This window comes from Hippocampus comes, unplaced genomic scaffold (genome assembly GCF_001891065.2).
Source record: "Hippocampus comes isolate QL1 unplaced genomic scaffold, H_comes_QL1_v1.1 scaffold7, whole genome shotgun sequence".
Classification (NCBI taxonomy): Eukaryota; Metazoa; Chordata; class Actinopteri; order Syngnathiformes; family Syngnathidae; genus Hippocampus; species Hippocampus comes.
Window position 1 is genome coordinate 7,896,826 of NW_017842060.1, and position 15,244 is coordinate 7,912,069.

Consider the following 15,244-nt stretch of genomic DNA (forward strand, 5'->3'; position numbering starts at 1 on the left):
ACATGGGAAAAAAGGACAAAAAAAAAAAAAAACCCCCGCCGCCGGCAGACAGGCACACACACACGCTAGTCTTTTCGCGAGTGAGAAGAGGAGGAAGAAGGAAGCCAGTCGGCGGTGGTTACCTGACTCCGGTGGTGGCGACTGGTGAGCTTCAGATTGGCCGGCCCCTCCTCACTCACTCGGGCAGGCGGCTTCGAGTGTCCAAATGTCGGCGGCAGCGACAGCAGGTTGGGATGCTTGTCTCGCTTGAACCTGCGCCATGACACGCCTTGTGGCTTCGGTATTACAGTCAAAGTAACTGCCTACTTTTACCGTACAATTAGCTGATAAGAACCAGCCAATTGACGGTCATGGTGATTCCCTACTATGATGGAATTTAATGAAATTCTATTTTGTTTTGGACATGGAATCTAACTTGAATAATATCGGCATTTTTAAGCAACAACACTGTATACAGTACGACGATGGCTTCCGTTTTATTACAGGGACGTGACAACAATTTTTCCCCCCAGCAAGACCAATATCACCAGAAAGGGACAAAACTGTCTTTAGATTTTGTAAATATGTTAAGGAAGTTACATTCTAAAAGCTTCAAAAACCGGGTTAAAATTGAGGTAACTTTCTCCATTGTTACAGTGAGATGGCCTGTGACTGATTGCCTATGTGAAGCGGTGTGCGTCTGTTCAAGGACAATCAAGAGCAAAGAGAAGCATTTGGAGCCGAGGTAGGTATAGGGAACGACTACATGTTCCCTAAAAGCCATCTGTATAACATGCTTAACAGCGCTATCTTCCTCTTTTAATTTGTAATCTTTAAATTTGACCTCTCAAACGACAAGCATGCATACAGTTGATTGAATGACTAAGTCCTTTTTTGGAAAAATCATTGTTTCACGCCAGACATTCATGCCTATAGTGTGATGAAGCTGCTTAGAAATATCCATCCATTTGCCGGACGACTTTATCCTCACGAGGGTCGTGGGTCGGTTAGGAATCGTGTAGTTAATTTCATTTAAAACTGCTGTCCTTTGCAATGAAAGGAAGGATACTGCTTTTCATCTTTTCTTGGTTAAGTAAATGTTTACATTCCAAAGAAGCCCTCTATGTACTTGTGAGTGCATCTATTTTATATGTTGGTGTTTGAGTGTTTGTAAACAACAATATACGGCTGACAGTGCATCACAACTGTCAATCTCCATTTTCTTTTTGTGTGTGTGTGTGTGTGTGTGTGTGTGTGTGTGTCTGATGCTCGCTCGTAATTACATTTTGGCTCTATACCCAAAGCAAAAAATAATCATTTAAATCAACCAAGTGGCTGCTAGTGACTTGCAACACTCATAATTTTGGGCACTGTTACTCAAGCCAAAATACCACTGTGTTAAAAAATAGACTTTAAACTCATTATTTTCTTTCCTCTTCACCCTATTCAGGAGTCATCACAGTGATTTTTTCCTCTTCTATCTCTCACTTTTCTCTGCATTGTCTGCAGTTATCTGTAAGTCTTTCCTACCAACATCAAGAAATCTCTTTGGTCTTCCTCTTCGCCACTGGTTTCACTCCAGATCAGCAAGGAGAAAATTTCCTCTTAACACACCCCACACAACAGGATTATCGCGCAGGATAATATTTCAGAGATGTCAGTGAATTGGGTCTCTGCTGACTTTGAACGTAAGGGAGCAAAACTGTTCACATTTGTACCCCACTTCAGAGTGTAGAGTGAAAAGAGTGTCCAAAATTCATTTTCCATCTCAGGGTAATCCTCAAAAGTCGATTTAAAGACGGTTTCTCTATCGGGCGAGTGTTCATTTTGTCTAATCATGATATGTTTGTCTCAATCAGCATGTCATAAAAAACATAGCAACTGCACACTTTTGACTATTTTGTCTCCAATGAGGTGCACGGCCCTTTCCCATATGGTATGGTAAAATTATTCCTCTCAAGATCCGCTGCTTACTTTGATGTACAATCAATTACCTGTACTCAGCAGTTTTTGGGCAATTTTAAAATTGCTCATTCGCTGTAATATGTACTAATACCGGTTTTTACCTATCAGTGATAGGGCGGAAAATACGCTACACTTTGTGACGTCAAGCTGACTTCTCTCACAGTGCTAGATCCTTCCCTCACGTTGAGAAGCCAGTATAAAATGGCATACTGTACAGCAGGGCTCGCCAACCACTGAAGTGACCAGGCTGCCAGAAAGTCGGTGTAAAATTTACACACACAAAAAAAAAAAAAAAAATCTAATACAGTCAAACCTCGGTTTTCGAACGTCTTGGTTCTCGACCAATTTGGTTCTCCACCAAAAATTTCGAGTTTTTTATGCCTCGGATGACGAACAAATTTCAGTTCTCGAACAAACTGAGCGCACTTGAATCCACCACTTGACTCCTCTCGCCTTCCTTACACGAGGAAATGACGCTTCCTCCGGTAGACGAGGAAGTGACGCTTCCTCGTGTCGCTTTCCATTGTGAGCAGACGTGTTCAATAAACATTTTTTTTTTAAAAAGCGCGTGGTTTCGGTTTTCCAACAATTTCGGTTTTCGAACAGCCTTCTGGCACGGATTATGGACGAAAACCGAGGTTTGACTGTATTTGTGTTTTAGAAAAAAAGCTTTTACACTTACCTGTTCTCTGATACCACAGTTCTAATGTTATCATTTCAAAAATCAAAATTAAAAAAATGGCGCGCTGTGTATGCAAAAATAGAACATGTTCAACTTTGAATCTATGACTGGTACCATTTCATTTATTTTGCTTTAAGAAGCAATCCATTTCCACCTGTCCGGAATGTATTAGACAGGAATGTGTTTTACCTTTTTCTGGATTCTCCAAACTTCAACTTTGCCTTCCTGAAAATGCTTGGCAAGTTGTCCGATGCAAGCCGTATGTATGATTTAACATTTATCGTTACACATGGTACATTTATGAGGCTTTTACAATTTCATTTGGGATTACCAATTGATTTTCTAAAAGTGAAAACTAAACTTATTCAGGACAAGCATAACAATGACCTCGGAGATAAAAGTCGGGTGGTAAATCAATTACATGGATAATATACAGTATTCGCCGGCCTCTGTCAATAATCTTTGTTAAATGTGTATCATTGAAATATCTTTGAAGCTAAAAAGTCCTTGGCTGAGATTTACACTGACAGTGTGTGAAATGAGCACGGCCACTCACTCGGCCTACTTCTAATTTCCCATGATGACATGAAAAGATTTTCTTTGTGAATACATCCAGACGTGCTTGTATCACATAACTTCATCCTAAGAAAAAAAAGCAAGAGTCTTTATTTTGTGCGTGCCTCTGTCAGCTCAGGGATTTGTTCGTTTTGCATTTTTTCATTAACAATGCAGCGACCCAGTGCCTTTGTACCTGTGTGTCCATGCGCACGAGGACCAGAAGCTTCCAAACGCCGCTTTTTTGTTTGCATTTGTGTCTGCCTTTGTAGAAAGAGACCCAAATTAGAAATGTGTGCAGTACATGTGTAGCATGCTTGAGTAAAGAGGAACCAGATCAATGGAATTGTAACATGAGACAACAAAGCAAAGGCGTGATAAGTAAGTGAGGGGAACTTTCTCCTTGAACCACTCAGCTACTGTACCTTGATCCAACTCACGGAACACTTCAGGGTTTTTATGTACTGTTTTACGGACGACAGGTCCCAAAGGAATTTAAGTTGCTTTAGCTTTTTTTCAAAAATCCTTTTAAATGGAAAATAAAGTTCAAGTCTTGCTGTCATTGAAATACTTAGTAGTAATTGCAAAATTATTTGCATTGGAACTGAGCGGGATGCCCTTTCTCCAAGCTATTTTTGGGGTCAGTCCATTTTGCCATGAATATTCAAGAAGTAAATAGATTTTGCTCTGGCGCTCTGTTCTCCTTAATTTGATGAGGGAAATAGCTTTCCTTTGATTGCTTATTTCCTGATATGCTGGTTTCTCACTGCTACAATGTCTCTTCACTTGTGTTGACTTAATTGAGAAAAAAATAATAATTTTATTCCTGATTGGTATTTAATATCATTGTAAGCCACTGTAACATTGCGGACATTATGTGCATTAACACTGCACTTAAATATCAGAAAAAAAATTATTCCTGATTGGTTTTTAATAACATTGTAAGCCACTGTACCATTGCGCACATTATGTACATTAACACTGCACTTAAATATCAGAAAAAAAGAACACTGTCGTAACGATTCAGGTTTTGCTGTTCGGTGCTTTCTACTGTTTTTATTACCGATTTGCTTTACTGTTTGTTGTATATGTTAATTTGCTCCATGTACAGCACTTTGTATGCAGCGATGGCTGTTTGAAAGTGCTCTATAAATACAGTTGAGTTGAGACATAAAAACTGAATATTAACATGACCTAAATGAAAGTTTAAAAACAAAGGTTGAATTCAAATGTTCTAAACTAAAAAGTTAAATACGTCTGAATTGTACTCTGGCAGTGATTCTGTGGCATACCAGTAGAGGGAGCATACGAGTCATAATAGTGTCACGCTGAGAATCACTGTCTGATAGAAGGTAATACAAATACAACAAACATACCCATGCAGATTAAGAAAAAAAAAATGACAATTTTGTCAGAGTAGGCTACTTAATATTTGTTTGGTAAAATGTATTAAGTTTGCTTTAATAGCTTGCGACATAGCTCTTCACTGAATACTGTATACCAACGGCTGATATAAGAAAAAAAACCCTGTAAAATTCAGACCATTAAAGCTCTGGTTGACCATTTCTTTCATCAAAGCAACCTTTAGCCTTATCATTGTACTAGCGACGGTAATGGATAACATTCAGAACAAAACTAGATACCTGTATATACCCAATTTTATTTGACATCGATATTTGATGTCTTTTTAATTCTCACTGAAGTATCCTGCAGTGTGCTGTACTGTTCTTTGCATTCATGAAAGGAAATAAATAATAATTAAAATAAATGAAAAACCAGTGTTAGATTGTTTGATTACCCAGTGTATGCTTTGATGATTGAGCTTTTTTTTTTTTTTTTTTTTTTTTTTGAGAGCGTGTAGTTGATTCAAAGTCATTAGCTGACATTTAATTTAAGAGCCCAGGCATCTTAGCTGAATTTATCCACCCACTCTCAGTTCTCTCAACTTTGCTCATTTTTCTCTCTTGTATGCAAGGCCATTTTCAAGTGGCACTTGTTTCATCTACACCGTATGTGCTCTTTAAATGCGTATGCGGACAGGTTTCCATGGGAACTGCAGCTGGTCATCTTTGACAACACAAGATCTGATCATTCTTAGCAGGGGAAAAAAAAAAAAAGCAAATTAGCCATGAGTGGTCTGTGCTCCCCTAACAACATTTGGTTGCATGTAGCAATTCCGAAATGAGTTTCACCACATAATTACATTATGCTCATTGTGTACCGTAATAGAAAACAAACTCTGAATAAGCACCTCGCAAAAACAACAGTGGGAAAAATAAACAACATTGTCCTGTTGCAGTGCCCATTTTCAGGGCTGATTTCCACGCCAAGTTCAGTCTTGTGTGGCAAGTCCCTCGGGGTACATTTCCACTCTTGACCAGCTGTCCACTGCCGCATTTGCAGCATGCTTGAACATGCTGATCCTGAATGAACCTCGAGTTACGAACGTCCCCGTCTCAGAGGTGATAAATATGGTAGCAACGATAACCATCTGAAATGTTGCCACAGCAGGTCCGTGAACCGTTTCATCCTGACTAGCGTACAGTGTACGTGCAAAACATCTACTCGTCAACGTAATCCGTCCCTAACTTTCTTTCCATTTTTTTTCAGGGAAGACTTGGAACAAAACTAGCAGAATCGCTGCCGCACTTGTACCTGGGAGCCTCTGACCCATATAGGACCATGTGCTGTGTGTGTGTGTGTGTGTGTGTGTGTGTGTGTGTGTGTGTGTGTGTGTGTGTGTGTGTGTGTGTGTGTGTCCCACTTTTCCGCCTATCTCCTCAACCTCATCTTGCAACTGACAGCTTGTGTGATATAACATATTGAAGTGCATGTACCCACCTTTAATAGTGGCAGGTGTGTGCTGACTATAAGACAGTGCACACTTGTGCAAGTATTTTTATTGCCCCTTCTCTTTTTGGATTGAGTTGTACAGGTTGAATGCCACATTAATGGTCTTAAATGTTTTGAAATGATTTATCTTGGTCTTTTTTTTTTTTAAATATCACAAACCTTGGCATTTGAACCTCGGTGTCGAGACCTTTTAGATCTCCTCCATATAGGACCATGTGCTGTGTGTGTGTGTGTGTGTGTGTGTGTGTGTGTGTGTGTGTGTGTGTGTGTGTGTGTGTGTGTGTGTGTGTGTCCCACTTTTCCGCCTATCTCCTCAACCTCATCTTGCAACTGACAGCTTGTGTGATATAACATATTGAAGTGCATGTACCCACCTTTAATAGTGGCAGGTGTGTGCTGACTATAAGACAGTGCACACTTGTGCAAGTATTTTTATTGCCCCTTCTCTTTTTGGATTGAGTTGTACAGGTTGAATGCCACATTAATGGTCTTAAATGTTTTGAAATGATTTATCTTGGTCTTTTTTTTTTTTAAATATCACAAACCTTGGCATTTGAACCTCGGTGTCGAGACCTTTTAGATCTCCTGTATTGTCCGATCATGGTGGTTTTATGAAGCACTCAAGTGCAGGGTGTCGTCCATTTTAGCCAAAACATCTCTTACTTTCTATCTTGCTCTCTCATTTCATACCTCACTTCCCCGGTGCACACGATGACCGTTTCATGTTCGCCGTCTTTTCTCCTGATGTCACATTTTCTTCTTCATATATATTTCCCACCCTCTGTTTTTTTATCCCTCCTCCTCTCCGCCTCGCTGCTCCCACACACGCATGCAGATGCGCACACACTTTCTCTCCATCCCCCCGCTCCTTTTTTTCCCCCCTCTCCATCCTCTTGTATTCACCAGCGACGACAGCCAGCAGCCTTTCTCTCGCTGAGCCTTTGGCTCCTCTGTATTTGACTAATTAGCCTTGAAGTGCTGTTGAAGATCATCATGTTCATCTCGACGACCTATCAGCGGACCGTAGACAAATACATAGGCTGAGAGGGAGCAGGGTATCAGGCACGGGCAAGAATCTCACTGTTCACTCTGAGCCTCTCGGGACTTTTCAGTGATCAAGAGGCTGAAGTGAGAAGAGGTTGTGCTTCGAGAGAGACCAGAGACGGAACCACAGAATGGACCGCTGGGGCAAATCCTGCTAGAGAGGGGGACTTGAAAGTGGCCCTTGTGACAGCTTGAAGCAGCCAGAGGTTTAAGGTGAGTTTTTTTGTTTTTGTAGACCAGTTGGGTTATGAACCACCACTTGTTGGATTGCAAGTTCACGTGTATTTTATATGACTTCAATTGGTGAAAAAGATGTGCCAATATTATTATCTGGAAGAAGCGCACGCATGTGCGTGCGCATGAGTGCGCACCACTGAAATAGGGAACTGGTTCCTTTGTGCCCACGGGAAGCCGATGGAAGCGCATCAATGTGAAAGACACGGACAGCAGCACCAGAGACAATCAGTCACGCCAGCTTTATGCTTGATGGCATCTCTTGCTTGAGATGATGGGCACCTAAAAAAAAAGCCATCTTGTGCATTTCCAGCGCAACTTCATGAGTGCATGTGTCAATCCACCAACATTTGTGGTGCCTTTGGCTTGGCAACATTGTCAGTTTTGCACAGTGCACGGCACAATTAAGCATACTGTATTTCCTCATATGGTGGCTTAGTTTTTACTCTTGAGGAGTATCAGGCATCTGTTTTTGGTAAGGTATTACTTAAGAGGCAGGTTTTCCATGTGCACAACTGTATTTATGCACATATTAAAATGTACACTTCATACAATGAAATCCCTCATTAAATACAAACTCATTTAAAATGTATATTACATGTACTATAAGTGTAGATGTCTGTCTTACGGTTTGTGACATGACATTTTCTAGCACGTTGCTTTGTTTGCGTGTTTGTCCCAAATTAAATCCACCTTCAAAGTTTTCTCCTGAAATCGGGCGCATATTTGCAACACATAGCGGTATCACTTCAAAGAAAAGGTAAATCCTGTACAGCCATCTTGATCGCCCACCGTTTAATTTGGAAATTAATTGGGGCCATCACTACCCAGCGCTACTATTTGAGGAAACATAATTACCTCAGATTACAGCCGCCAATCAACCCCCCCTTATTGCAATTGTCATTAGGAGGGTATTTATTGCAGGTCAAATTGCAATATGTCGCTTGGTTTCTCGGTTGCTCCTGCAAAGTGGCAAGCAAGCGTCTCCACATGCTGTATAATCATTGCAAGTTCTTACCTCATAGGTGCGGTGAATGCTGTTCAACTTGTTAAAGTCTTAATGAGCTGAGGCGCAGCTAATAGTGAATAAAGTAATAATGAATTAGTATCTCCCTTGAGACAGACTGAAATACAGGGGAAAGGGGGGCATGTAAGCGTAAGATCAGATAGCATGAATAATGATCCCGTACCTATTGTCTTTCCTGCGAGTACAGTATAGAGTTTATTCATGCATAGAGCACAATTATAAAACCTGCGACTTGGCAAAAGTGAAGCCTGGAAGTCTGTGTGACCCGACCGCCGTGTTCTGCTTCACCCATCCAGAGTCCGACATAAATTGGTATTCATACCTGAAAGGAATGTTCCCCACTGTAACCATAAGATAGCTGATTCTTCCGATGCGAAATGTGACACAGTCTCGCGAGAGGAAGTGGTTCACCTGCTTTTGTGAAACAACCTCGATTCAACTGGTTCTAAGCAAACCCTGTCACTAAGCTTCATAGAATCGCGAATGGCTTGTCTTAATAAAACATTCAGTGTTTGACGTCACCCAAATGAGGCCGTCGACTGAAAGGAAATCTACGAAAGACTTTTGTTGCTCAACAAGAGCAATCAATGAGAACAGACTTCAGTCAACCTGCAAAGTCAACAAATGAACAGGTACAACCTAGAATCTCGACAGATAAAAAGATGGGCCATTATATCCGTGCTCAGCATTTTCCACTGCTCCTCTTGCGTCGCTTTTGGGTGGTTGGTTTTCCACATCTGAGGGGATGCTGGAAACTGCTGAATTCACTCAGCTGTGAACAAATTAGTTGTCACAAGACAACCAAGAGCAACAAAACAAAACAACGGTCTCAAGGTTTAACTTCTCAGTGTGTGGTTGTTGGTAGATAAGGAGTTGAAGTTCAGCAAAGGGAGGACTGAACAATCCAATAAAGTGAAGACTGTGGCGTACACTGCAGCGTTTAGATGAAAGGCAGAGCAACAGTAAACGAACGTGTGTTATTGAATTGCTTTAATTTCCACCCTTATATCCAAATTAGCTGAACCCATACATGACATGCAGTGCATCACCCATACGGTATTGGCTCGGCATACTCGGAACAACAAATACAAGTAGTGTTTGTTTTTGTCTATACAACAGTGAACAGTGAAGCTGCGAATAGTGAAGTCAATTTCCATCCCAAAAACAGGAACCTAAAAAAAGTGAAATCCCCAAACGACCACATGGTGATATACTGTACACGAGTCTACTGAAAAGAGAAATTAACTTGAGACGAGCCGAGGACCTTAAATTGCAACGTTCATTCACTCCTATCTTTGGCGTCCAGGTGCTCGGTGCTTTGTAATCCTCCTTTCCCAACGGTAGCTAAAATCGATCGGGGCAAAGGCTGACAAGGCTGCGGAAGATATCCACCCTCTAAAGTTGTCATTCGTGGAGATAAGCTAATACACTTAATATGTGAGGAGGCAAAAACAATCCAGAGCACTGACGTATTCCTGATGGCCTTTTGATAAAAAGATGATTTTCAAGTTCTGTGATCTTCGAGATGTAAACATTGTGCTATCAGACTGCAGCGCAATCCCTTTTCTTTTCAAAGGTGAGGCTGTCCCTTTTTATGTGAGAAACTCCTCCATTTTTCAAAGATGGCCTTCCTCTTGCTACCACCTATTTATCCTTTTGTTCCACATAGAGGTACCTCTTGCAAGTGGCACAGTTTTCCCTCAACTTTTACCGTTTTATCTGGCTATTATTTCCCGCTGCTGAGCCTGCCTGCGAGGGTTCAATCTCTCTCCCCCACGATCTGCATCACAATTTTTTTTGTCTCTCTTATCTCTTTCTAAAAGGCTTTTGTTTTTTGATCATCACTTCTGTGCTTTCGCTATTACCTGTGCTTGCCCCCAGTGTAGTTTTATGTACTGTACATGTGTGCATGCGTGTATGTGAAAATATGCTAGACATCTGAATATTAGATTCTATTATGAGAAATTAACACTAATTCAAAAGCCGTATCCAAAGGGAAAAAAAAAAGGTTTAATGGGCTACCATCAGTGTATCAGTCCATTTATTAGCACCTGTATACTGTACATAGCTGGTCTTGATGTCCATCTGGGAAAATGTTCTGTGAACAGATAAAGTACAAATGTAGTGTTTGTATGGTAATGCATACTTGTGTTTTTATTGTATTTATTTATTTAGCTGTCTGAATTTTCCCTCCGGGGATCATTCAAGGATCATCTGGTCTTGGACGTGTGCTACCCTCTGTAAGACAACTTGGTTTGGGTGGCAGCGTATCGGGTTCTTGATAACAATACTGATTGTCAGCATGCATGCAGAGCACGCAGGAGTGCCTGAGAAGGAAATAATAGAATATTTTAAATGAGGCCTGATGTCAATCATATACAGTCTTTCGAAAATATTCCATCGAAAAGAAATCATGCAAATATTGAACAAGATCAAATGGCTGTCAGCTGATTTACCATAAAGTTCAGAGCATCAGCCAATATCCCCCCCCCCCTCTTTTTTGTAACCCCTGCGGGTTAAACAAGGATGTGCTTTATTTGCGGATTTTCCCAACCCCAGGAGTTTTCTTGTTTATTCTTAGCCTCTCTTCAAACTCACCCAAATTGTGTTTACTCTTCATGAATCTTTCGATGAGCTTCATGTTGAAGTGTCAACTCTTCACGGCTTTCAGTCGAATCCGCACGCATGAAAGCATGCAGATTGGTAGCTATTCATATCCGCAAGCGCCCACCCTCGTTCTGCTGATAGCACGACGTTATTTTTGTTCTGCATTGTTTGTTGTGCCGCAAGCAGTTTTTAAAATTATTTTCCACTTGTTTTTATCTCTTTCCGCTTGGTGCTTTTTGTTTTCTCTTATGTCTGACCCCACTGAATGTTTATTGTTTAGTGTGGCAGCTAGCTAACAGTTCTCCAAATGACAGGCTGCATGTTCTTGCCTATCCCCATAACATTTTAGTCTCAGTATAGCATCGGTTGAAACAATGAAAGCTTTACTGGTGGTGTGAAATTTCTTTGTAATCCCTTTTTGGCTCATCCACAGACCTCTAGTCTTACACCTTTAAGAGCTTATTGCCACGCAAACCGGGCTAATTACCTTTAAACTGTTGAATTTACCGTCTATGAATCTGTGGTATCTCTTCGAAAACGTCTGAATATGCACCTCTAATCCACCGCTATTCCCAACGGGAAGTTATAAAATAAGATGTTCAAGATTGTGGGGAAAAAAAAAATCATCAAATAAATTGTCCTTTACGCTAAGAAAATGTCTGCTAGCTTCATGCTAAAACAAAATGGGAAATTTGATCGATGGGCTAATGTTGAATGCCGTTGCTGTCTCAGCAATAATCAAATCCATACGATTTAAGCATAAATGCATAAATCGGTAACACGTAACAAATAGAACATACGAAAGTACGCACATGGATATATTCTGTGCTCTGTGGGAACAAAACTGCAAGAGATTTAGCTTTAGTTTATCATTGATTAACTCTTATCTGTGTCATGTTACTGCTCCACTAAGGTGTGCAAATTACAGAGGGAGGCACACTCGTATTTTTATGTACAATAGATGCGGCTCATTATCCAGTGCACTCAATTGTCTCAATTTTGCGGTACCGATAAATTGCTGTGCACGCAAATAGTGAAGAATGCTGCCTTTGATACTCTACCCGGCCACATTTTCTACTCCTGCATCAGAAACGACGATTTTTAATGAGTGAAATGTAAAATGAGTTGAAAATCAATCATCCGTTATTGACGGTTTAGTGGTTCAATCATTGACTCATTTGACTCACACGAAACGAATCAAGTAAACTGAAGCTTTTTCCAATGACCTTTACAGATGATTGACACACGGCTGGCGGCCCAGAGGCGAGAGATGAAACTTCTCGGTGACGGCAGCTATCAGAAGACCAGCACCTACATTGTACCCTGCTTCCTCTTTGTGGAGGTGAGACACTGGAAGTGGGTCACTTTTGACCTGTTTACCTATCGACCGACATTATACCACATTTTAGTCTTAGGAAAGTTCTATGCCATGCGCATAAGGAGTTCGGCAAAACAGTTTGCACCCGTCTTCTTAAATCTAACTCCTGATAAGTCGCAAGAGCGTGCCAGCTGGTCCTAATTAGGGATGCACGATGTGGGAGGGGTGAGACGCCACGTTCTTCGCTGAGATGTTGTTTTATGCTGTAAGATCACAGTGCTTGAGAACATTATGAGAAATCATAATCATGTGGGTATAATTGTAGCTCACATCTTGTGCAACTTGAGAGTAATATGAATGATTTTGTTGAACGATGTCGGAACTGACTTGCATGTCCTGGAATATCCAGTGGATTTGTTGTAATTTTGTTCAGAAAAGGTGCAAACATCCTGGTGCATACAGCGTCTCAGGATGTATGAATTATGTGCCTGATTGTACGTTCACAGAATGTGATTTGAATTATTTTCTTCCTAATTTTGAAAATTACTTAGACTTTGAAGGTAAGCATGTTTTTTCTTTTCTTTTCTTTTTTTTTTTCGAGAATTGCTGCTCGAGATGTGCTTTACCTTCAGCTGTCACAAATGAATATGCCCATTCACAAACTAGGTTGAATTAAAATAATAAAGTGCTTGGAAATTCTTTGCTATTGGCCAAAGTATAGCCTAGCAGTCAGTCACTGCCGTGGGAAGGTGTATATTTTCCACCACTGCCTTGAAGCATAAGCACGGGGTTGGGGGGGGACCTTAGACCTGCATGAAAAAAAAAAATCTGTGGTAGCCATGATCTCTTCAGATGACTTGCTCGGAGAGGAGCGGAGAGTAGATACAGATGAAGGTAAGTAACCTACAATGACAGGTTTTCAAATTAGAGTATAAAATATCGGATGACCTGAAATAAAACTTAAAACAACTTCTTTTTGTACATTGAAGAGGGAGGGGTTCGTCTTTCTTCTTCAGAAAAAAAAAAGAGTGGCGATATGACTTAAGTCAACGGGAAATTTTGTGCTGCCAGAAAAGCACGCGACGGCGCAGCTTTTTACTCTTAGCACCGTGGAGGAATGGGACCCTTAAATTATTCGTGAGAAATGCTGGTAAATGAGGAACAATGTTTCTTGAGCTACGTTACAAGATATTTGATCCAAAAATGAGACGCATTTTAAAAAGTAATCCATCCGTATCTGATGGACAAATGAATCATTTGCATATTATTGTTCTCTTCATTTCTTCCGCTTGGTTTCATGTTTCTTTCTTCCGTCGTTTCACACGCTTTTTAAGGCGGATTAAAGCAACAATGGGCAGCAGTTGGGAAAGTGACAAAATTAGCTGGATTTGAATTCAGTCCGCTGACTCCCATAAGATGTGATTGATTCTATTAAATTAGCCAAGCTGGAAATGATCAGAGAAAGCCACTTACAAGTTGCATCTGGTAGACTCTATTACAGCTGCCATGCAGTATTTTCTTTTTTTTTTTTTTTGAATGTAACTGCAGTGTTACATTTTTAGAAATATTTAGTCTTCTAAAATGTAACTATAAATTTAAAACCATTTGAAAAGATGAACTGTATCAATAGGCTGCTAAGAGGTTGTCCCATGGAGTTGTGCATGTCAGAAATCTTTGAGGCAAGCTTTCTGAATGGTGCAGGTGACATGTGTCATCTTAATTGTCATACAAGTAGAACAATTAATAAAGATGAGTGACTGTTTCATCGCTGTATGATACTTCTTTGCCACAATTTCCATTTGTGGTTCTAACATTGAACATCTCACTTTGCTATCACAAAGTGCCAATGCAAAACACTCATGTAGAGATAATCTTCAACGTGCTCACCTCTCGTGATGAGATTTTTGTGCTACTTTTGAGGCATATTTTTCCAGCCATAATATTCTGGCTCCTAATTAATACATAACAGAAAATGTAATGCAAATGTTCTACTGTACTTGGTTTCAAGCCTGTGTAATATCAGCAAGGAATCTTGGCTGTCATGGCAATGGTTTGCATTTCGGCTGGAAGCATCGTCATGGTAACTGATGCTGAACTCCAACTTGTTCCAGAACGCATTTTTTTTTAAGATTAACAAAACCGAAGCTGTCCTAGTTGTTATGGATATTTGGCAGGAAGGACATTGAGGAGGTGTCAGAATAAGTTTTCAGGCATTCACTTTGAAATGATCCCAGACAAGCATCACAGATTCCCTGCAGAAGGAACTGCTTTGGGATTGCTGGCCTTTATTTACCAAATGAAGTACTGTAATCTGCTTTGATTGTGTGTGTACAGTGACGTTAATAATCCGGAGAAATATAACACATGAATGCTGTCTATAGCCAACCAGTCTAGGAGAATTTGACAATTCATTCGTTTTTAAACTGGGAGGGGGGCCCAATATGAACCACTTCCTTTCGTGATGGAAACCCCATCTGTGGCTGAATTAACCTTGACGAATGTCATCCTCAAGTCTTCCTACCACTTTCTTCTCCGATGACGGTCCTGGTCATTTGAATCAGGTGTGTTGGAGAAGAGAAACATCCAAAACAGGCAGGATAAGGGCACTTGAGGAACGGACTTGGGCACCCCTGGGTCTACACTTTCCTCTGTCCATGCTCCTTCTCGTCACCAGCAAAAAACACAACAAACAGATGGGCTCAGATATACAGATTAAGTCACAGGATCTCCCAAAGTCACAAAAATTCACAATACCAACTGCTGAGAACCGCATCAAGATGCTGAAGAAGAATGAGAACAGACCCATCCACATTCTATGCCGCTTATAGAGTCGCGAGTGCACTGCAGTCTATCCTGGCTGACTTTAAGGTCAGAGACGGTGTACAGACTGGACTGAATAAATAAAAAATACAGCAGTAGCGAGCGCTAAACTTGGCCTCACTTAACCAAGATTTCTTGATCATGACGCTGAAACACACGG

At 40.7% G+C, this 15,244-nt stretch overlaps 2 protein-coding genes across 5 annotated transcripts in view; one reads left to right on the plus strand and one right to left on the minus strand.

Moving 5' to 3' along the window:
• Window positions 1–206, minus strand: part of palm3 (paralemmin 3) — a 28,933-nt gene extending 28,727 nt beyond the window's left edge. The window contains exon 1 of the mRNA XM_019862360.1: window positions 123–206. The gene's annotated coding sequence lies outside the window, so the exon portion shown is untranslated. The remainder of the gene's footprint in view (window positions 1–122) is intronic.
• Window positions 137–15,244, plus strand: part of plppr2b (phospholipid phosphatase related 2b) — a 46,044-nt gene continuing 30,936 nt past the window's right edge. For 3 of the 4 annotated variants that reach the window (XM_019862363.1, XM_019862361.1, XM_019862367.1), the window contains exons 1-2: window positions 6,933–7,291; window positions 12,181–12,288. In XM_019862363.1, coding sequence (XP_019717922.1) covers window positions 12,181–12,288 — 108 coding nt within the window. In that variant the 5' untranslated portion in view covers window positions 6,933–7,291. Of the gene's footprint in view, window positions 228–636; window positions 725–6,932; window positions 7,292–12,180; window positions 12,289–15,244 lie in introns of those variants that run through there. The other variant, XM_019862362.1, reaches the window with a different exon arrangement.